The 23,954-nt window shown below is 34.3% G+C and overlaps 1 protein-coding gene and 1 long non-coding RNA gene across 3 annotated transcripts in view; one reads left to right on the top strand and one right to left on the bottom strand.

Moving 5' to 3' along the window:
- Nucleotides 1-23,954, top strand: part of LOC112127649 — a 159,572-nt gene that overhangs the window by 1,065 nt on the left and 134,553 nt on the right. For both annotated transcript variants that reach the window (XR_002910667.1, XR_002910668.1), the window contains exon 2: nucleotides 6,490-6,527. This is a non-coding gene — a long non-coding RNA (uncharacterized LOC112127649). The remainder of the gene's footprint in view (nucleotides 1-6,489; nucleotides 6,528-23,954) is intronic.
- On the bottom strand, nucleotides 1,324-23,308 carry LOC106673414 (transmembrane channel-like protein 3). Its single transcript, XM_014405520.2, has 19 exons — nucleotides 23,281-23,308; nucleotides 21,120-21,264; nucleotides 10,222-10,336; nucleotides 9,949-10,156; nucleotides 9,520-9,634; nucleotides 9,326-9,448; nucleotides 7,861-8,049; nucleotides 7,558-7,805; nucleotides 7,262-7,456; nucleotides 6,957-7,205; nucleotides 6,385-6,454; nucleotides 5,753-6,323; nucleotides 5,551-5,693; nucleotides 5,252-5,490; nucleotides 4,977-5,190; nucleotides 4,777-4,920; nucleotides 4,504-4,708; nucleotides 3,606-4,227; nucleotides 1,324-1,591 (listed from the first exon to the last, which is right to left on the bottom strand). Exons 2-18 carry the CDS (start codon nucleotides 21,249-21,251, stop codon nucleotides 3,608-3,610), a joined length of 3,780 nt encoding a protein of 1,259 aa, XP_014261006.1. The 5' UTR covers nucleotides 21,252-21,264; nucleotides 23,281-23,308; the 3' UTR covers nucleotides 1,324-1,591; nucleotides 3,606-3,607.

The raw sequence follows: 23,954 nt of genomic DNA, 5'->3' as shown, positions 1-23,954 counted from the left end.
TTTTACAATTGGCCAGACACTTTTCTACATTTCTCCATCTTCAGCATGTCTGTTATTTTTAAAAACAAGTGGACTTGTCATTGAACATATCTGTATATTTTAACGTTTTAAATTTTTGTTGAGACTTTGGGCTATTTTGTAAGGCTATTTATTATTATTTTTTATCAACTGAACAAATATATACATTATATAATATGATACAATATTTATCATTTGCAAATATCCCGAGGGGAGCCAGCAACCATTGTTGCTCTTCCCAGCTTTCTGAATAACTATTGGGTTGTCCGGAAAATAATGCAGGATTTTNTTAATACCAAAATCCTGCATTATTTTCCGGACAACCCAATATTTATGAACTACTCATAAGGAGGCCCCAGGGCCATCTCTACTTCAATTGCCTTACTGGGTTGTTAGGATGGATAATGTTTGACATGGATCAGGCTAATGTGTTATGATGTGAGGATAGTTTTCACAGAATGTGGAAAATTTGGTGGGAATTAATTCTGAGGGTAATTGTAACATGGGTGCTTTTGTTTTCATTGATGTTTATCCTCCAAAGTTTGCTTCATTCAGCTATTCGTTGGATATGTGCTTGGAGCTCTCCTGAGGCAATGGTAGGATTCAGATCTGAGGAAAGTTGTGTTGTCTGTAAAGGGTGCAAGGAGAGTAGAGGGTGTATTTGGGATGTCTGAGGTGTAAAGGAGATATAGGAGTGGTCCGAGCACGCTGCCCTGTGGCACTACCACTCCCACAGGATGTAGTCAGAGTGACCTTTTCACTTATTCTATTTTTCCTAGTTCTTTAGGTAGATGTATTAGTCAAGATGTGTATTATACTGCACCCTTTAAGAGCTGTTGTATCACCCGTTCTGTGCTTCTAGCACAGCAGTGAGTCTTAGTTCATCAAGGAACTTATTTACTAACTTACTTACTAGTCAAGTTTCATTGGTTGTTTTACGGTTAGTTCTACGGTTACAATATATGTCGCAAAACACTTCCTCCTGCAATATATGTAGCACCAAAGTTTATAGTAGGTATGTTGGTGTTTCCTATGCTTCTTTGCAGAATCTGCACTTGCCGTGTTGGGTTATGCCAATCTTCTTCAAAAGTACATTTAGATTGAAATGTTCTGTTAAGAGTCCTGTTAGGATTCACAGTTTTGTCCTCCTTCATTAATATGTGCTGTTACCTCTTTCCTTCCAAATTTTGTTAGGAGATTCTTGGATTGTTAGTGCATCATGAAGTATAAACTATGAAAATTGTCAAATAGTACAGAAATATTGAGAACACCAAGAAGAAAACAATTATATATTTAAGACAAATGACACAAATATGACAAGAATAATTCTAATTGTAGCGTTCGATGAACAAAAGAATGTGAGTTTTACTTTTAATTCTCATTGGTGAGGTTTTGTGGCTTTCTTGAATATGTTAAATGCTACAAGTATCAACCAATCAAGTGGATAATTATAAACATTCTTTACTTTCGGTCTTTAATGCCGAAAGATAAGACGGTAGCTGAAAGGCTACTTATGTACAATTGGTGGAATCGATACAGTACGAAAGTTTGATCCTACTGGAGACTGGAACATCTGCAAAGAAAACAATTAAGCTGCTTAATTTAACAAATAACATTGAAGAAAGTCGACTAGGTTTAGTATTTTTGAGTAGTGGTGTCCAAGTTTTCAAAATACTCAAGCTCAACAGAAAAAATCTTTGCAAAAGTTGTGGATAATTTTGAACAAAACGTGTGGGAAATGAAAACAAAATAATGGAATTAATGACAATTTCAAGGAGAATCTACACTGATTGGTTCTTATGAGTTAAAAATGATGCATTTCACTTAGGAAACAGTTTAGATGAGTTCATGTGATATGATCACTGCTGATGCAACTTTCGTTAAAATAATAATAGTAAAATACTGTAAGATTCCCTCTTGCAGTCTGTGGGATGATAAACATATTGTTGGTAATATGCCGAAATGTGTGAATTAATACAAATCAGCGAGAATAGGCAGGTATTATGATGTCTATGTTAAGTCATGATATGATGTCTTATCTATGTTAAGTATAATAAGTATAATATAATTTTTACTATCCGGATCTGACAAGGATAAGATTAATCCGACTACTGCTCTCTAGCAACGGACTGACTTACCGCTCTCTTGCAATGGGAATATAGCAGGGAAATATGTTTAGACCAATCCTTTGTACCGTTGATGTCCAAGACTTATCACTTTCCTTGTATCTTTTCTGATGACAAAACGGTACGATCTTCTGATCCTTATCTTAAAGTTGCTTATCACAGTAATTCCTGTCATATTGGAGGAATATGACTTCACCTCCCCTTTGGTGTTGCAGATGAAACCACTTTACCATATATTTTTCAATGATGATAAATTGAGACAAATAATACGTGAACATCTTCAACCAAAGAAGAAAAGATAATCAACTATAAAAAAGACGAGGAGTAGTAACAATACATACATTTTTCATACCGTTATCAATTAAAAAGCCATGGGCTCTGCCAGGTTTCAAACCCAGAACCACTAACATGGCAAATATGATCTGACACTAACTACTCGTCCACTATAGTCCCCTTATATTACAAGTATTGTAGATGAGTGTAGACAATCGAAAATAAACCTAAATGAAAGCAAGTGCTTCCATGCCACATTTACACTCCAATCTCAAACATCAATGTTCCTATCTCCAAATCTGACTGTCTTTGTTATCTTGGGTTCCTTCAGATGCATGTTTAACTTGGAATGAACATACATGACTGAAAAGACAAAACCTAAACAGACTCCCTACAAACTTTTAGGACAATCCAAGTTATTGATGGAAAACTAATTTCTACAGAACTACAACAACTGATTTAGATGTTCGGAATACAACTTTCAAACTTTCCAATATCTACCGTCTCCAATCCCTTTAGTCTAAAAACCTCAGGTCAATTATTATAAATGCTCTGTTTTATGTCTCCAATACTACTTGCCACAATGACCTCAAAATCCTATTTATCAAAAAATTACCAAGTTCCACAATAACTCTCCCATCATCCTAAACCTAAATTGTCTTGCCTAAGGCATCTTAAGTGGAAATAATCCTGTAGCCTCCATTTTGTGGAAAAGTAAGTGAAGTGGGGGAATAATGTGTAGAGATTAGTGACCGTTAATCTATAGTTATTCAGATATCGTGAGATGCGGTTGGGAGTGATGTAGGTTTCAGAAAAACATTTTCTTTATCGTGCCAACGTTTCGATCTTTTATTGAGATCATCTTCAGGGCTCAAAGTGTTTGTCTTCTGTGTAATTGTGCCATCCTTGTGTGGGCACTCTCAACACGACACACAAGGATGGCACAATTACACAGAAGACAAACACTTTGAGCCCTGAAGATGATCTCAATAAAAGATCGAAACGTTGGCACGATAAAGAAAATGTTTTTCTGAAACCTGCATCACTCCCGACCGCATCTCACGATATCTGAATAACTGGGGGAATAATTTTTATTATTTGCTCCTTCCAATGCAACCATGAAAAATTACACTTTTTTATAAAAAAATTTGCTTATTGTAATAAAATATTGGTTAAAAATTTTTTTACCATTATTTATGTGATTCACTTAAACGTCTTCTTCCTTCATTTAAAAGAACACTTGCTATCGCTTTTCTTGCTCGAATTTTTGAACTTTCTTTACTTGGCATATGTTCTTTTGTGAGATTGTGCATCCTTCTTATTGAATTCGCAATCGACTCATAACTGCCACCTATTCCAAGACTTTCCTCTTCTTCATGTTTAGCTTTAATCTTTGAAAGTTTTCCCTTTTTCCTTTCATTTTTCTCTCCATTAATGCAAGCATTGCTATCATCTTCTATTGCAATTATTGTGTCCGAACTAGACATTGAACGTTTTGTCGTATCTGGGCTTGTGTCTAGTGTATTCTCATTTGAGTCAGTCGAAAAGATCTTTATTTCTGGAATGTCAGCAGACCATCCTGACACGGTTGAATCCTCCCTTTCTCTAAATACTTTATCCTCATTATTAGATGCTTTCAGAGCTTCAGTTTTGTCTGATTTTTTCAATTTTAATACACTTTTGATGATGTTTTGAATACTTGTGCCAACAGTTTTATCTTTGTCTGTGTCTTTATCAATATGCGGAATCCCTTCCTCAGAAGTGTTAGATGACTCTCCCCAAGGTTTCTTTATTGTTTTATTTTCATTTTCTATGGGTGGGGAAAAAAGGTCATTTTGTATAACTCAGCAAAATAAAAGAAATAATGTACTACTTCAACCATTTATTTATTAATGCTCATTTGTTTGTAACAAAAGAGTTACTTTCTTCTATCTAAACTTCTACAATCGTTGAAGATAGGTACTGAACTCCATCGGCACTAATGAATAAATGGTTGAAGCAGTTTGTTATTTCATTGCCTGATTGTCACTTGAAGGAAAGACAATAAATCGAAAAACAGGAAAAGGAGTATCATCAATTAATTTACCTTTTTTCTCTAAATCTATGTTAACCTCTTGGGAGTCACTTCTAATATCTGATAAATCTATAGGCATTTTAGTACCCTCAGGAACTGAATTTAATAATTTTTTCCATTTATTAAAAGGCATATCAGCTTCTGTGTTCTTTTTTCTTTTCTCAGCCAATTGAAACATTTTTCGCCTTTCCTCTGTTCTTTCCCTTCTTAGTTGAATCTACAAGAAATAAAATAATTTCACAATGTTTATATATTACAAATTATTACTTAATTGTATTTATTTACTTTGAGGTCATCATTTGCTTCTCGTAAAGCATTTGTAAGTGATATTAAATAGTATATTATCAAAATTAAAAGCATCAATAATGGAATAACAATTCCTGGTGATGCAATGTAATCTAATGCTTTATGCAAAGATACTGGAATCACCTAAAAATTACATTCAAATTGTACACACAGAGGGTTTCAAAAGTGTATAACAATACCTTTTTTAAGCTGCTAGTAAATATGTGATAAATTTTTGTGTGATTTGAAAACGGCCCACAGTGCCAAGAAGGTTCAAACCAAACGATGGCATATCCAACCGGAAGAACACACAAGAAAAGCATAGTGAGCAACAGGGCAAAGTAGAAATTATTAGAACGGGATGCCTTGAATACCACTTCATGTGGTACATTGCAAGTTAGCACTGCCCAGGACCTTCGGATTTTAATAAAATAAACAACAATTTTTTAAATTAAAAAAAAAATAAATCCTGCACCTCATATACATAATAATGGCAAGTTTGAGCAAATTAATTAGAGGAAGTCCTGGCGAAAAGAACATTCCCATCCAAACTGTCCCTTGATTGTAGACTAAGTGGAGAATATTTTCAGCAATTCTGAAATCTCCATAACGTGGGAACTGTTTCTCCAAATCCCAACACCAACAGTTGTTCATCAACCGTATAAACAGAGCTCGGAAGAAATCCATTCCAAGAATTGATGTTATTGTCATTACCTTAAGAAAAAAACAATTTAAGTTGATGTTTATTATTTTTTTTTTTAAATTAAATTTTACCAGGTCCATTATTGTCAATTTGACAAGAGCTTGACCAAATGATGTCTCCCAGCAAAGTGACCTCAATTTTTTTCTTGTTTCCATATCTAACTTTTTGGATGAACGGGATCGATTTGGGTTAGGATCATCTAACTCCGTTGCTCCTGAAAATTATAAATTTGCTTTTTAACATTAAGGAAATTTAAATAGAAAAATAATTAACCTGATATTGTTGTTTGAGTGTTGGTTGATGAAAAATCCCAATTTCTATCAGTTGTAAAATTAGTTAATATTTCTGTAATATTTCCATTTACATCTTCACATCTTTGTATATAACATTTATTTCCTGGAGTTTGCACAGATTTTGAATCATTTGTTCTATTAGAATCCATTTCGTTATTACTAGACATTGAAAGATCAGGAAGAGAGTCCAAACTCAATATTGTTGAATTGGGATAGTATGACTCACTTTGCACCCCATCACTATAATCAAAGTTCATTACTGAAGAATTATTTAAAATTTCTCCCCCATAGTTGAAGTCAGTGCTTGTAGTGCTTTGAGTGGTATTCACAGTCGAAGTTAACAATAGAGCAATTGCCATAGCTGTTGTAGTACTTGAAATTAAACAGTCAACTTCAACCTGTCTGCAAATCACACTATTCTCAGTTCTTGCATGTTTTTTAGAATAGGCTGTAAAAGTCTGGCTAGTTGTGAATGTGCCTATTGTGGGCTTTGAAGTCGCATTGGGCTGACCAAAGTGTGAAGTTAAAGTGAAATTCCGAAGCTCACTTGACTGTAAAATGTGATTATGAATTTTATTATTGCTTATGGCAACATGAAAATGAAACACAGACCTTGGTGTGTACTTGAGAAAATGTCCCATAAATAAATGAACAAAGATTGAGGAGATAGAGTGCCATAATCCTAAAACAAATTAATAATACATTATGTTTTTTTAGGGTCTGAGCTCCCTGCACTTCATACAGGAAGGAATTGGGTAAGTAAATTACAATTACAGAATACACCCTCCCTTGTTATTTTAGTGACCTTTTCGTTGCAGAACTTAAAAAAAGTTATTATTGATTTTTTTTCTTCATTCTTTTCTTTTTTTAAATTTTACTTTACTTAATTTTTTATTTATTTTTTAATTAATGGCATAGATTTGTGGGGGCACATAGTTATGTGGGAAGTGTAGTAACTGATCTCTATCAACTTGACAAGAATATTCTAGGGTTTGTCTGCCAGACACATTTTAATGGTCAAACATGAAGCTTCATAATCTTTTGTGCAACATTATTAAAACCAAATAAATATAAAGTAATAAAATTAATGATTTTTGAACAATAATTATCAATGTGCATTAAAGTTTTATTTTCTGCTGGCTTCACAATTTCTCAATTTAGCTTATATATTTGAATCTTTCTACCTTGCCAGTTGTAACCTAAGTGCTTTTCTCGGGTGATATCGCTCAAGCATTCCAATTAAGTCAAAAAATATCGGACAAATATTGCAGATAAGTGTTGTTACTATAGTCCCTTCATTTTGCCTCAACCAGGAAGATTCAGCATCAGGTTGTGTCGATCTTTGTACAACTGATTGAACAACATATACAGAAGTTACGATGAGACCCAAAACCATTAAATTTGTCAGTATCCTCAATGAAGTCATTTTCCAACTGAAATAATTTTTTGTTAAGTTGTTCGCTTTGGTATTCAAACGATGGATAATTACTTTCGACCTTCTTCTCTTTTCTTTTCTTCTTCTTCTAACAATGCTTCTTTAAATCCTAGTATAATCGATGCTGTCCTGTTATGAGCTGTTTCAGCATTGCCGATCATGTAATCCCATGCAGTAAAAATCTTCCATGAAAATACACATTCGTCATCTTTCTCGGATAACTTGCTCTGTCTGGAGTTTTCAGCCATTCTGAAAATACATGACTTCTGTTCTTAAAAATAAATTTGGCTTACACTTGAAATTCAATTTTAGTCATTGGTTTTCAATGAATATAAACAAAAGAAATATACTTGCGGAGTATAGCTACAAAGCTGTAGATGTACACTGCTAAACCAGTCATGAAATAGGCATGAGGGAGTTTGTACCAAAAACTGAATCCATGGGTGCCATTAGTGTTATAATATCCATAAAAAAGTGGGGAATATTTCAAAACGCCTTCAAAATTCCATAGTGTGATTATATTTCTTGCTTTTTTTTGTTCCGAAGGCAATAAACCTTTTCTTTCGCCATTATCATCATCTTTGTTTGCCATGAAAATCTATACAACAGCATTTAATGAAGAATAAACAATATAATTACATATTATCAGTTACCTCGGGTAATCCAACAAAAGTGACTAATACTATTGCAATCACAAAGTTAACTGAGAATAGCCACCTTAAAAAAGTAAAATAGGAGGCAACTACTGAACCAAAATGAGATTCTATTTCCTTTATTCTTGATTCCCATGGTATAAGAAATTTTGAGAAGTTGACTAATTCACGCTTTAAGTGATGCCATTGCTAGAAACACAATTCATAGTTATTAAACAAGAATTAACAATCCCTTAGGATTCTTATTTGCTAAATTTGAAAATTTAAAGTTAATTACATATTGAATATTTAAATAATTAACCGTTCAATCAACAAAACAACATTACAAAATGCTATAGTTGGCAAAAAATAGTGAATTAGGTTCATACGTTTTAACATTTATTTGTCAGTACATAATTGAAAAGTATAAATATGATATATATAAGTATATATCATAAAATATAAACAAATCGTAAATAAAAGTTGTTTATACTGTTGACTGGTTATTGATTTATATATGTTTTGCACACCTGAAATGCACATACATACACACACACACACACACACACACACACCTGTATACAGTTTGAAATAGCTGTATTCTTCCTACTGCAGGCTATACTTCCTTGGCTGTCTTCTATCAGGCAATTGTTCCCTTCTTAAATCTTCTATATATATTTGCCACACTCGTTCCCACCCCTCTAATCTCTACTTCCCTCATGCAAATGCTTTTAATTGTTCCTTCCTTATCCAGTCTTACAACCTCTGGAATTCTCTCCCTCACTTCATTTGCTGTGCTTTAACCCTTTCTACCTTGAAGTCCTGACTTTTTGATTACTTCCTGCCCTTCAAATTTAACACTAAGGATGGTTAGTTTAAACTTTATACAATAAAACAGCTCTGTTTCCACCAAAGATCAGACCACGGGACCCAAATACTCGTAATACTCGTTGCCGTGCAAATACAATAATTGTAATTATACTTATTATTATATCGGGTGGCATTCTTACTTGCTTTCAACATGGAGCCAAGGAATGACATCTTTCAAATATCTGGGACACATCGAGCCAACATTTCTCTACATGCTGGACATACAAAATTGTCCGTGTTACAACCTCACATAGCCTGTTCTTAGTCAGGTAATTATGATCCCTCTTCTTCCATCAGATCCTCTGAAGGCAAATCAATGAGGTCTTGATATATGAGAGCTCTGCACTGTCTCTCCCATTTCCATTCATGGTCTAAATCACATTCTTAGGCACAGGGCAAGATCGTGGCGGTTAGGCCAAGAGGTTGGGACAGGGTGGACTAGCCACCTCATCCACCTTTTTGTTACCCTCCAGACCTAAGTGTGACACTGATGTTTTGCTGAGATGCTCTAGTTTAGATACATGGAGGACCATCATGGGTAGCAGTAACACTTGTTTATATTTTTTCAAATGTATGTTTTTATATTCTATTTTTATTCAATAAAAAATTGACTTACATTAATAATAATAATATTAAAATGTGCTAAGACATCTTTTGTGTTTTTATTATGGGCGAGTCTTTCATGCAGTGCCCCTTCATGCCTTTTGATATAAGCTTTGGCAGTCTGTACAAGTTTGAGCTGAAATTAAATTACTTGATTTGTACGTGATTGTTGATGTTGATAGGATGTTAAATCAATGTTTTGCCTACCTTCCGATGCATTGGCCAAGGCTGGTGTTTAACCTGACTCAAAACTTCTTTATGCACTTTCATTTTTTGAAATATCTGCTCTTGGGTTGTGGTTTCTTCCATTGAAATAGCTGTACTATATTTAGGGGGGAATGAATTTTATTTTACAAAGTAAAATAAATAATAAATGCTGGTTGCTAAATAATTACTGTCTATATAATTCAAAGGAAAGTGCATATAAAACTTTCAAAACTAAACTCTATGCTTTAATTTTGAACTCTATATATAATTAATTACTAAAGAACTGGCTAACAAAAAAATAACATCATATATTTTTTAAGTGATTATAGCAACTAATTAAATAGCAAGATGAAGAATATCATTTGATATCAATTTGGGACTTCGGTAAACTTTTGCTTACAAGAGTAAAAAAAGGGGCACTTTACTTACTCTCCTGAACTTGTTGTAAATACAGAAGATCGCCGCCTTATATTCTGAAAAGTTTCTGGCTCTGGAGAAAATGGGCTTGAACACCTTCTTTTGATGGTCCTTCTTTTACGGCTACTTTTACGGCTTCCTTGTCTGGTCATAATAGCATTAAATGTGGCTGAGTAATCATCATCCTCTTCTGCTGGGCTTGTGATTTTATCATCAACCTCTAGGGGGGGGGGATTGAATAGTTGTTTTAAATGGAAAAAGAAGAAGAAACTTTCAGTAGAAAACCTTGTCTTTGTTCGTCATTGAATCTGACTTTTTCACCAGGATCAGTTGGTTTCTCTTCATCCACAAATGTAACAGAGAGGCGGTCGACTGATGGTTGTGGTGACCCGGGCTCTACCTGAAAATGAAATTTTTTTTTAGCAATTGCTAATTTGTCATAATGCTAATTGTAAATAAAAATATAAGTATGCAAACAAGAACAGCAATCAGATGGAAGCTGATAGGAAAGTGAGATTGAAGGGCTCCATCCTAGGACACCATAGTCAAGGTGAAGTCGATTAAGGCTACATGGGTGGGAATGTGCTGACAGGGTTTGAGCAGTAGGGTTCAGATGAATCAACAAGTTAGGGATAGATATTTTGAATCAGGAATTGATCAATTCGTTAAACAAAGGAATTCATTGTGGATAGTGAGGTTAGTGTCGTAGAAGGGAGGTTTGACATTTTGTCTGAGTACTTTTGATTGGACAAATTAGATATGCTGGATGTTGGTTTGGTAGAACACCACAGTTCCACCGTGATATGTCTAAAGAGGTAGTAGTGAAGTCTTGTGTAAGGTTAGTTTAGTGTTGATGGTCAAGATGGATTTTGGTCCTAGAAATCTTCATGGTTGTCTATATCTTCTTGTGTATCTAGGTATAGTCCTTAATATTTGGCTTGAAATCGGTATGTCTTTGTGGGGGGCAAGGCTGTTTTGAATATCCAAATCCCTGAGAGTGCAGCCCTTTTTGTTCCGCTGCCCATGTTATGTTGGTTTATTAAGAATTCCCTTAAGTCTATTTATAATGAACACGTTGTTATTGGAAAAGTGGGGGTATTTGTGGAATTACTTATTCTCACTTGTCAAACTCCTTAGATTTGTAAGCAAGCAAATGCCAGAACTTATTTAGATTTAGAATAGAATAGTGAAATAGAATGTTTAGATTAGTGCAGTTCAGTAATATTACATGTATCCAACAGTGAAAAATATTTATGAGGATTCTTTAGTAAATGGTCAAAACTTGGATTTGATCTCATTGTCCTGATCTAGCATTGTAAAGCCCTTAAATACCGATTTTTTTTTACCAGAGAAGAAAACTGAGTCATCGGGTTAATGAAGCTTTTTTAAAAATCTAATTTTAGTCGCAATTAAATGATCATCGTTATTTAGAGATTAAAAAATATTATTTTTGGTGCATTAATTGTTTTTTGGTTAAGATAAAAACAAAAATGTTCTATGACGCAGAATTTCCAATTTTGTATGATTTAAAAAGATAAATCAACAAAATACTGCTTTTTGCATATTTTAATAAAGAACAAAGTAGGTCAGAAAACGGTCAAAACTTGGATTTGACATCATTGTCGTGATTCTTGCATTATCCAAATTGTAAAATGTACTAGTAATTACTACAAATTGTTTACAATTTGTTTACTACAAACAAAACAATTAAAAAAGATATACATATTAAAAAAATTAATAAAACGGACCAACAGTTCGGCATAACACAGACGTCGTACGGGTTTAGCCTATTCTAAGGTCGTTATGTAAAATTCGTAGATATCTAATAATTATTGAATAAACATTCTTTGCTTGTTGTGTTACTTAATTTTCTATTTGAAAATCATTTACAAAATTATCTTTAAAGCCCCACTTAAAATGTACGTGAATTTGGATTAATTGCCTTAAGTTCAAAAACATACATGACAGGGGATATTTTATTTTATTTATTTGAAATTATTCGCATCTGTCTTATTTTTTTATTTGTGTTTCGATACCTCACCAAGTGTACTCCTCAGCTCAAAAGCCTCATAATTATAAATGAATACTGCTGAGTGATGTCTGATTTATATAAGCTCAAATCTGTGCACGCATGTTGATAAATAAAGGCATGAGAGAGTTGAGCCTATCACATCTCGCAGTTGTCGCGATCCTGGGTGGACCGCGAATCAAGGAGGAAGTCAAAACCCATTCCAACCGGAAGGTTTAAGTGTAGGCGGGCGAAGTCACTCAAGTCGCTTGAGACGTGAAACTGACTGTAAACCGAGTTAAGGAGATTTGGAAATAGAATTTAAGGAAGGCGAAAAAAATACTTCTAATTTAGCTAATATTATTTGTTTAATTGATGGAGGGATTATCAATATTTAAATTTCAATTATAATGTGTTTGTAACCGAGGTTTATTTTTAAATTTTCTTTCTTTTCCCTTAATCTTTTACTCTACTCTCTAATTCCACCTCCGCTGGTAGGAAACCGGCGAAGAGAGGGTGAGACAAATGGTAGCAGAACGTTTTATTCACGGCCACGAAGTTTTTTTTTCATAATCTAAGTTTAGTCGCAATTTAATTAAATCGTTATTTAGAGATTAACAAATATTGCTTTTGGCGTATTGGTTAAGATAAAAACAGAAATGTTCTATGATGCAGAATATTCTAATTTGGCATAATTTAAAAAGATAAATCAACAAAATACTCCGTTTTTGCATATTTTAATAAAGATACTGTAAAGGTTGCCATTCACGATCACTCCAAATGGAACCGCGCCAAGCCGTATAGCTCCATTAGGAATGCCTGAAATTTGAGGGGGCATTCACGACCGCTCCACAGCCAGTCGCTCCGAACGTTATCTAGTGAATTACCTTCTCAAAATGGTTACGCTGCTGTTTGTTTATATATTAAAAGCAAAATATCGAAGAGGAAATGGTATAAGAATTGGCTCCTGAACAGAAGCCGTAATACCCACATCAATTTGATGAAAGATCTTTCCCTTGAACCCGCTGATTGGAGGAACTATTTAAGGATGGATGAAACGTCTTATTTATTCATTATATTTAGTGTTCTATTGACCAAATTACTTCTTTCAATTATTTAATCTTTTTTGTAAGGTTTTGGTTGAAATGAAAAAGCTAGTGCCACGAGCGGGATCTGAATCCATGGCCTTTGGATAAATACGCCGTTGCTCTACCACTTGAGCTATCGTGACTTCGATCCTCTCCGACACCAAAAAATGGCAAAAAAAAAGACAATTCGAAAGGTTGTAAGTTGAGATGGGGAGTTGGTGCCCGAGTGGATCGAACTATCGAAGTCAGGATAGCTCAAGTGGTTAGCGCAGCGGCGTATTTATCCGAATGTCGTGGATTCGAATCCCCTCGTGACACTATTTTTTCATTTTAACCAAAATCTTACAAGAAAAAAAAAAGATTAACGTCTTATTTATATTTACTCCAGCTTGTTACCCCCTTGATTAGAAAACAAAAGACAGACATGAGAGAAATCATCACTACATGAAAGGTTGGCAACCACATTACGATTTCTCGCTACAGGGATGACTGCAAAGAACTTAAGTTCTCTACTACGATTTCTGATCAGCGTTAGGGGTTATCAATACCGCATCTCTCGTTGCATTGGTATCCTTTGTTTTGAAAACGTCAACCAACTGGTTGAGGACCGAATTTCTTTTATTTCTATCGTGGTAATCATTGTCCACCACTTTCCGTAAACATGGTAAACTTTCATACAATTCAACCACCTCTACAATATAATCTCGATTGGATTACCAATAAAGAATAAACGTTTTTGACTTTTTGAGAATGTACGCCGGAGATGTTTGCTCAGTGACAGAAAGACGGGTTTTCCCATTTACGACCAAGCCAGCGCTCCAATATTCCACCGTTAAAGATAATGGATTTAATTTTAAATTAAATAAATTGAGTGGTGCGCTAATATTGTCCATCAGTGTATATCCGATCTCATTTGATACGATCCTACATTACTATTTGCTTATCCTATGTGGAAAAAAAATCGACTGATTTTCAGTGTGGTCCAGTATAAACTCGAAACACATTGGGTAAATAGAGTAAAATGCAACCAATCGAACTGTTCTATTCCAATCCAGTCAATTTTAGTTTTTTTTTCTCGAAAAATCCTTACCTTAAGCCAAAAATTAGCATTTTTTAAAGATCTGGAGCAATTTCCAATTTTAACCACATTTTTGAATTCTGCATTAAATTTCCTATAAGAAGGAGCTATTTGTGATCTTATCAAACACCGATGTATGTATAAATTTTAAAAAAGGAGAAACGTTTGATAAATTTCCAAAGATAACTTTTTTAACAAACATATTTGGAGGTGTGCCAAACCTCTGAAAACCTTCATTTAATACGCTTTCTTACAGTGTACTCGAAGTTCCAACAACGATGAAATCAACCTAGTATTTAAAAAAACAAACAAAAGCGGTTCAAACAGCATTGATGATGATGCAGGATTTAAGAAAGAAATTCATTCATGAGGCTTTTGAGCTGAAAAGTACATTGGTGAGGTATGAAAACATGTAAATAAAAAAGAAAACAGCTGCTAGTAATTAAAAAAAAATCCCCTACCATGTATGTTTTTAAGCTTAAGGCAATTAATATAAATACAAATACCTTTTAAGAGGGGTTTTAAAGATCACATTTGTGGATGTGGCATTTTATTTTTATGTTTAGTTAGTTGTAGTTGTTGTACACTACCCCTTAAATTGGGTACGAATAAAATATTTAATATATATAAAATACAACGAACCAACAGTTCGGCATGACACAGACGTTGTACGGGTTTAGCCTATTGTAAGGTCTATGCAAAATTCATAAATATTTAATAATTATTGAATGAACGCTTCTTTGCATGTTGTGTTACTTAATTTTCTATTTGAAAATCATTTACAAAATTATCTTTAAAGCCCCACTTAAAATGTACGTGACTTTTGATTAATTGCCTTAAGTTCAAAAACATACATGACAGGGGATATTTTTATTTTATTTATTTGAAATTACTCGCAGCTATTTTTTTAATTTTTTATTTGTGTTTCGATATCTCACCAATTGTTCTCTTCAGCTCAAAATCTTATGAACGAATTCCTTTTTAAATCCTGCATCATCAACAATCCTGTTTAAAATTTTCGAAATCGCAGTTCACTCTTTTTATGTATGCTTTAAATTTACACATTTGAACCACATTTTTTTTTTGTAAAAATGACAGGTTGATTTAACCGTTGAAGGGTTGACATTTTTAGAACTTCGAGAACACCATAAGATAGCTTATTAGATGAAGAAGTTTTTAGAACTTTTGGTCCCCCTACAAATATTTTTTGTTGAAAAATAGTTATTTTTGGACATTTATTAAAAGTTAAATTCATTAATTTCGTGGTCCGCTTGACCAATTTATATATTACTGCCATTGACTTTTTTATCTCAACTAAAAACCTTAATTAATTGTAATTTATTAAAAGTTTCTCCTTTAAAATTCTTCATATTGGATTGAATCAATAAACATACATCGGCGTTTGATAAGATTAAAAACAACTTCTCATAGAAAATCTAATGCACAATTAAAAATGTGGTTAAAAACTGGAACACATGCTCTATATCTTGAAAAAATGGCAATTTTATGGCTTAAGTTTGGGATTTAAAAAAAAAACTAAAAATTCAGAACAGTTCCGTTGGTTGCATTACTCTCATTTACTCTATTTAGGATGTACTATAATCCATTTTTTTCGGGTTTATGCTGGATCATCCTGTAAAATAACCTACAAAAGCAGAGAACTATAATGAACAAAACACAATATTATTTTCTCTCTCGGCTCGTAGGGCCAATTCACAAGAACGGTTCGACTCAACTATTTTTCAAGCTAGTATCACAAAAAAAGAAAACAAGAAATTGAAATCTATGATCCCACGTCCATAGCTTATAAGTACGTGTATATACTTACTCAACTAAATTTCAAGGTTCTTTAAAAAAATATATATGTATTTTGTTTTTCCCCTTCTAATTTTTTGGAAAAAGACGTTATAGTTTATTAAAAGAGCACGGTAAGAAGACCGGTGTCTTTTAATCAATTCTATTCAAGCAACAACTACTTTTTTGGGGAAGTTTGAAAAAAAAGTGAAGTTGTATTATTTAAAGTAGCCAGAAGACAGACACAATTGCAAATTATAAGCCAAATTTTACTTGTCGCGTGTCAGCAAGGCGTTTAGTGCTTTACACATAAAATTGGCCAATATTTACTTTCCGATGTTTTTTAAGAACCATAGCAGCTTGGACCTTGAATGTATCCCGGTTACACGTACCGCACTGAAGAGTGAATAGGCCACACCCCAATCTTCCTTGGTTTCTGATTTACTGAGAGTGGGGCACCCCATAAGACAACGTGGGTCGAGGAGGTGGGAGTTTTCCGACGAATAGGGCGGCCGGCCTAATCCTTTTTGTGAATCTTGTCCGCCCCCGGGGGCGATAGATATGGAACTGGAGAACCTGGATATTCCGCCGGGTCACGTCATGCCGTGGGACGGCTTTTGTAAACAGGCTCGTTACTGTTTTACGACCGGAACCATGAGGGTGTTAGCACCTCACCCCTGGGGCTATTATGTTTTGCAACTGTTTCATGTCATGTTCTCTACTTAATTTCTTAAGCTAATTCTCACAAACGTTGAACACAATTGACAAAAAACTTCCACGTTTAATAAATAAACAAAAATACCATACAAAGTAAACTTTTAATAAATTGATGTAAAATATATTTTTTTAAATCATAATTATTTTTATTGTATTTATTTATTTTTTATTGGAAGAAAGTAATGCTTTATTCGTCAAGGAGTCGGTACAATTATATAGTTTTACTTAAAACATTTTAAAATTTCCCGTGAAGTTGATACTTAAAAACTTTGAACTTAACATGTAATGAATACAATAGATAAATAGTATCGCTAATAGTTTAACACCATGTCATAAATATAGAAAAATTTGATCACTAGATTACAGGAGTACAAAAAATATAAAATAAAATAAAAACAAAAACAAAAATACAAAAAAAAAGTGGAAAAAGATACAATCAGACAACAACGCAAATAAGGAGGTCCGAAGCGTTTGAACGTATCAACTCTTCAGCCAAACAAAATATCCAAAATATGAATATTAACGTTATGCTTATGTATTTTTATAAATAATATAGATTCCTGATGATGGATGTAAATTTCCGAAACATCCAAAGAAATGTTAATAAACATATTACAATTAATTAAGGTTTTTAGTTGAGATAAAAAAGTCAATGGTACAAGCGGGATTCGAACCCACGATCTTCGGCTAGATACGCAGCTGCTCTACCACTTGAGCTATCGTGACCTCGATCCACTCGGACACCAACTTCCCATCTCAAACCCACCTTTTGAATTTTCCCTCCTTTTTGAAAAAAAGGCAAAAAAGAGGGAAAATTCAAAAGGTGCGGTTGAGATGGGAAGTTGGTGTCCGAGTGGATCGAGGTCACGATAGCTCAAGTGGTAGAGCAGCGGCGTATCAAGCCGAAGATCGTGGGCTCGAATCCCGCTCGTACCATTGACTTTTTTATCTCAACTAAAAACCTTAATTAATTGTAATATATTAATTGGTCAAGCGGACCACGAAATTAGTGAAGTTAATAAACATGTTTTTACTTTATTATTTAGAAAAAGGGAAATCTTGCCGGCTTTTAACCAACAAATAAATAGAAATGTTAACAGGAACATAAAAAACTAAATTTTTTAAATAGTCATTATTTAACACTTTATTTATTACTATTTTCATGATCAGCGAGTCTTTTTCATTGGAGCTTCCTATTGTCCATAGGTTGGGTGTTAACGTACTCGTTGGTGATAATCCATAAATATGTTTAGAACCAAATCTATGTAAATAGCTCTATTTATCATATACCAAAGAATTCCTGTTTATATCAACCAAAGAGATTTAGCACAGTGCATACTTTCTATTTTAATCTGTGTCGTGAATGCAGAACATCCATACTACCACAGGTCGAATCAGTTTAATATAACAAAAGAGAACGTTTTGGAAGGTTCGGCTTAATTTCTGCACAACTGAGGCTATATGAGGACCTCAGATGTGTGTCTCGTCTATGATCTCAAATTTTCCTTGCCATCAGAAAAATGAGCTATTTTTACGAAACTATCGTAGATAACTATAGATAATATACGTTCACAGATATATAGAAAGGCTTAAGACACTGCCTTTGCTGATTCCTACATAATTTTTATATCCGACAAAGAACCATCACGCAGGTACGACTTTAAGGGAGGTGTGTTTTACGCCGGACTGGTAAACAGTCAGTACAGACTTGTGAAGCCTTTTGGTTTAAGGTTCATTTTCCAGTTCCTTAGTTCAGTTCAAATGACCCGCTTCTACTTTTAAGAAGCAGTAAGTCATTGATTTTTATTGCTGCAACTCTTCTTTCCGGCTCTTAGGTTACTAGACACATGTTGAAACATCACGTAACTAGGCCCGTCTATTCTCGATGGGTTAGGTTGTTGATTAAGTTTATTGTATTTTTCCTAGTTCCTTGTAGATGTATTAGTCGAGGTGTGTATTATACAGCGCCCTTTAAGGGCTGTTGCTTATATAAGGGCTGCTTATAGCACAGCGGTGAGTCCTAGTTTATTAAGGAACTTATTAGTAGGTCAGTTTTCATTGGTCTTTTCTACGGAATTGTACGTCCCAAAACACTTCCTCCTGCGAGTAAGTTTAAGACCACAGTATGTTAGTAGTTGTGTCGGCGTTTCCTCTGCTTCCTGGAAGAATCTGCACTTGCCGTATTGGGTTATGCCAATCTTCTTCAGATGTCCATTTAGTTTGAAGTGTCCTGCTAAGAATCCTGTTAAGATTTGTAGGTTTTTATTGCTTTTTTTAATGCATTGTTTCCTCTTTCCTTTCAAAGTTTGTTAGGATGTTCTTGGATTGTTTGTGTCCAATGAGTGAGTTCCGTTGTACCCTCATTTTCTTTTTATCCTTCTGACTGAGATGTTCATTGCTAGTGATTCCTATGCCAAAGAGGGGCTTTCCCTTGTTTCTTAGTTCACTAAAATTGCCTAGATCCTTCTTGTAAGATTTAGTCGGCCAATGTTGCTGCATTTCTATTTCTTATGTCTTCTTTATACACTAGGTACTGTTGCACTGAAACATTACTTAACTGGATCCGTATATTCTCACTAGTTTTTAATGATGATGATTTTAAGGATAATATGGGTTAGGTATTTCTCATGCACTAAGGCCTTTGATCTCATTGTACTTTTGCTAGTTCTTTAGTTCAGTTCGGTTCAGATGATCGATCCTCTTGGCACACTAAGTACATGTTAAACTGAAACATTATTTAACTAGGTCCTCTATTCTTGTTAGTTTATGTTAATATTGATGAGATGGATTCTGGTAAACGGGGTTTTTGATATTATATAAGCACTGCAGCTTTTTGTGTGATTTTTGTTTATACAATATTCCTATTTTCTTACTTCCTTAGTTCCGTCGTTGGCTTATGTTTTATCCGGTAAAGTTCAACAAGTCTGAAATTATTGTCGAAAAAGTATGGTCTATCGCCGCATAGACAAAATTATCTTAATTTTCAAAGAATTCTATCCAATATTTTAGTTGTTTCAGAATTTCTACTATTTTTTGATTTCAAAGAACTCGAGTAGTTATAAAAAGCAAAGGCCATAATAAAATTGGCTAATCCTCCATCTTATTTTGTAATCGTGTCCTGCCAATTAGTTGATTCTTAGTTAATTTCACAGACAAGGTGTTTCCTAGTTTTTTCGATATTAGGTTTCATCGTTCAAATTAGCCACTTCATCAACACGGGGGAAAGGGCTAGATAATAATTTCGTGGATTCACTTAATGACGTTACAACTCTTACAGTCACGTGACTTCTAAGTAATGAACCCTCGACCCCCTGGTCAAATAATTGATAGGGGTGGCATGAAAAATGCCCTCCTCCTTCCCAATATGCGTACACGTGACCTTCCTTATTCACAATGGCTTTAATTTGATTAAACACTCCAGTGCTTCTACTTTAATGAGAAATATCTTTATTTCGCCCTCATTTTGGTGCTAGGGTTAAAAAAGTCTTTAATCTACTTGTGAAAGGGTCGCCCGGAGAGGAAAACACACCTGTTACACCAAATAATATTTTTACCTTACTCTCAAAATTCAATTATGTGACCCTTTAAATTGTTTTATTTTTTCTATTTCGTAGTAAGGTTGTTAACGTAAAGTTCTCCTATTTCAAATATCTACTTTTTTTGGGTTACAATGGGAGGACACGGACGTGGGATCGATTTTAATGAAACTTTGTTGATACTTGGTCATATTAGACACATGCCCAAATGTTCTTATTTGTTCGGCCAGTTGAAAACGGAGCAAAAAATATTTTAAGCATCTTGCGGGCGAGCAAATTTGAGTTACCTATTGCAATAGAATAAATACAAAATCGTTTCTTCAACGATGTGGCCAATTCTATTAAATTTTGTAAGGTTTCTTTGTTATCTAATGATCTCAAGATTTTTAAAGAGGTCTCGACATCTGATGATTTTGTTATATTGCAGAAGGACATCTCTGCTTTCTACGACTGACTTACGCTTAACATTGATAAATTCCCTTATATTTGTTTCCCGTCTAAGAAGGTTCCTTTTTCAAGTCTTTATCCTTTGTCTTATTCCATTGGTTGCACTCCTCAAGGTTCCTACGATTAAAAAAAAAAGATCAACAACCATCGAATTAATGCGATACAATCTGAACACGACGAGACGTGACGGATCGCTTCCTGATGCTCCGGGAGATTAGGGCTACCTGTTGCCCGCTAACGTGTCAGTCGGCAACATTTAGACCCCCATTAGTCGCCGTTTATAGAATGGCTCGCACATGTGTTGAAATGTGGTGTTAATGTGTATTTGTACCTAAAAACCAGTTTTTCTGGCAGATTTACTTAATTACTTTACTACAGCTCACTCACTACCAGTCAACTCTGTGTGTGTGTGTGTGTGTGTGTGTGTGTGTGTGTGTGTGTGTGCGTGCGTGCGTGCGTGCGTGCGTGCGTGTGTGTGTGTATGGGTATGTAAAATTTATTTTTTCCCTACTCACCTCAGTTTGTGTTGGACTGGCGTCGATATCAAAAGATATCGTCGATGTTTTTCTCGGACCGGCCAAATCGAGCCTTAATATCCCAGGTTTGACGGACCGCCTTTCCGCCAGTGAAAGCTCTTTTTCGGCCATTATATTTCGAGTCCTAAAATCAGTGATTTTGATCAATTAAAATAAATTAGATTAAAACTTCAATTAAAATTATTTACCCACTTTTTTTAAGGGCAATTATCAGACTCGAGAGTATTCGCCAATTGCAATTATCTTCCCTAATCATGCAATTTACTACACCAGACTATGCGTAGGTCATACAAGAATAACGCACGGGCACCAGCTGGCCGGAAAGCGACCGCGTGCCTGTTATGCAAGGATAGAATAACGGACGAGCACTTTTCAGTAGTAGAAGGCTTGACGTGTATAGACAATATTTTGACTTATCGTCGGACCTATTATATGTTAATTTATTGGAATGAATGTAATTTATTAGCGCGAAAGGATCGAGGGTATCCAGTACTCTGTGGTGAGTGTGTGATGTCTGGAAAGTAAAATAACTAAATTATCGAGAATGGAGTAGGTTCAATATATATAATGTTGTTTTTTTCGAAGGCCAGAAGTAATTTTGACGTGGATTAGTGCAATTCAGTAACATTACATATATTCAACAGTGTAAAAATATTCATGCGGAATTCTTGCCAGAGAAGTAACCATTCATTTTCATTGCGTTTTTCATTTACTTATCTTCTCCTAACTAATATATTCCTAATGCTACAGTTAACTTGATTAGTTCTATCGTTTTAAAATCCTTAGATACCGACTTTCGCGGAAATCATTGTGAATTAATTTTTTAACTAATAATTTCGACGACCGTCTTCATGACTACGGTTTAGCTGTTGACACGGCGCTCATCACTGTAAGGTAAAGGTCCCGGGTTCATATTTACATATTTACAAATGAGCTTTTTTTCAAAAATGCCGACACCCCGAGAGTTGTCAACCTAGGACCTATGCTGTTGGGAATCCTCGTAAAAACAATCGTTTTTCTCAAAAGATAGAGGGCCTACTTTCATAATTGATAATTCGTTTCAAGGAAATTCTAAAGAGCATTTTTTAACTGTATGAAACATTAAAATCGGACGATTATTTCCATTAAAAAAGAGGTTAATTTCTGAAAATAATTTTGCTATTTTGTGTATTTTCTTATAGAAATATTTTGTATATTTTAATGCCTATATACATCGTTAAAAAGCTACGTTCCTCTTCGTTCAAATCGTCTGTTTGATGTTAAAATCTTTTTAGCCGTTTTTAATTATAGCCGTTTCAATCAAATATCCGATAACGACGTCTCAAAAATTGGAAAAATTTTAGGTCAGGTTCAAAATATTAAAACGTTTGTTCGGAGTCTGAAAGACTTAAATATGTACCGCACTGGCTCTTTTTTAAAATAAACAGTTATAAAATATTAATGACTAACGACCACTGTTTTAACCATTGCGTTAACTCATCTGAGGAAGGATTAAAATAAATCCGAAACGTTGTGGATAAAAACTGGTTGTGGTTTTTTTGAGATGACCTATTATCCATCCTCCAAGAAGGAAAAATCATAAAAGAAAAATTTTAGGTTAAAAAATCTATAAATTTAAATTCAAATAAAAAATTTATTTTACATTTAGGAGTGTCTAGAGGTGCTAAAACGAAATTTCATATTATTTTCCCGAAAAACATTTATGAGCTTGATAAATATTTGGTTTTTAGAAATTTTTGGTTATTGATAAACTTTGATAGCTTTCTTATTATACTGAAAATTCACAAAAAGTGGCGGTACATGTCTGATATTTTGGAATGTAGAACTATCCAAAAAGTTTTGCCCAAATCTGTGACCCACCAACCTGGTTGTCTCCTTGTTAGTTCCAAAACTAAATTTCTATTTTACCTTACCTTGTCAATTTCAGATTTTAATCTGATAGTGCAACATTTTTTAAAACAACTTTTTTTTAATTCTAAAAATTATGATTGTTTAGTTGGAGTTTCAACAAGGACATCACGACCAATAGAAGATTCTGTTGTTTGTCTTAGGCCGATGAAAATATTAAATATGGTTTAAATAAACAAAGTTTTATGGTTAAAAATTCAGACACTGACAAAAAGCCATGTATTTTTCTCACCTGTGTCACGAAGGAGGACAGATGTGAGACTCCCCCATTAGCTTGCAAGCCCTCCGTTGAGTTAGGCGGTTAATTGCGCCAAGACCACACCCATAAATACACACACATCCGTCTAACATTATACTCACCGGCCCCTCTCCTTTTTCATTATGTGTGCTTAGCCATTTCAATTAGTTTAATAACGTCTAGATCAGTCACCTTGATCCCAATAATTCAAGTCAAAATAGCCTAATTTTGTCTACCTTCTTGTTATCCATAATAAAGATTCTGTTTACTAGCGTATAGCACACCCCTTTCTGTCTTGCTTTTTTGTCGGGAAATTCAATCATGTGTTGCATCTCCTGCATCATTCTTTAAAATAATCATAAGCCAAGGCAATTATCTCAGACCACTTCATATTCATCGGTAAAACATAATACTTATGATTGTCTGAACTGACAATGAAGATGCTGTGGATAGTTTTTAATTTAATGGGTTGTGTTCCTGTTGAATTGCTCTATGTTCCTTCCTTGCTACAAATGGTCACTGCTGCTGCTTTCAGGCTTGAGAGCCACTTTGTATTTGTCTGTTATTTAGTTTGGTGATGAACATGCTGAATTAGGTACTGAAATGATGAGTTAGGGTTGGTGCTTTATTCTACATTACATTGTCTTCATGGTGTTCCATCACATTCA

Source organism: Cimex lectularius, unplaced genomic scaffold, assembly GCF_000648675.2.
Source record: "Cimex lectularius strain Harlan isolate CLEC.00 unplaced genomic scaffold, Clec_2.1 scaffold12, whole genome shotgun sequence".
In the NCBI taxonomy this organism is placed as follows: domain Eukaryota; kingdom Metazoa; phylum Arthropoda; class Insecta; order Hemiptera; family Cimicidae; genus Cimex; species Cimex lectularius.
The sequence above is the reverse complement of the archived record's forward strand: the minus strand, read 5'-3'. Positions and strand labels throughout refer to the sequence as shown.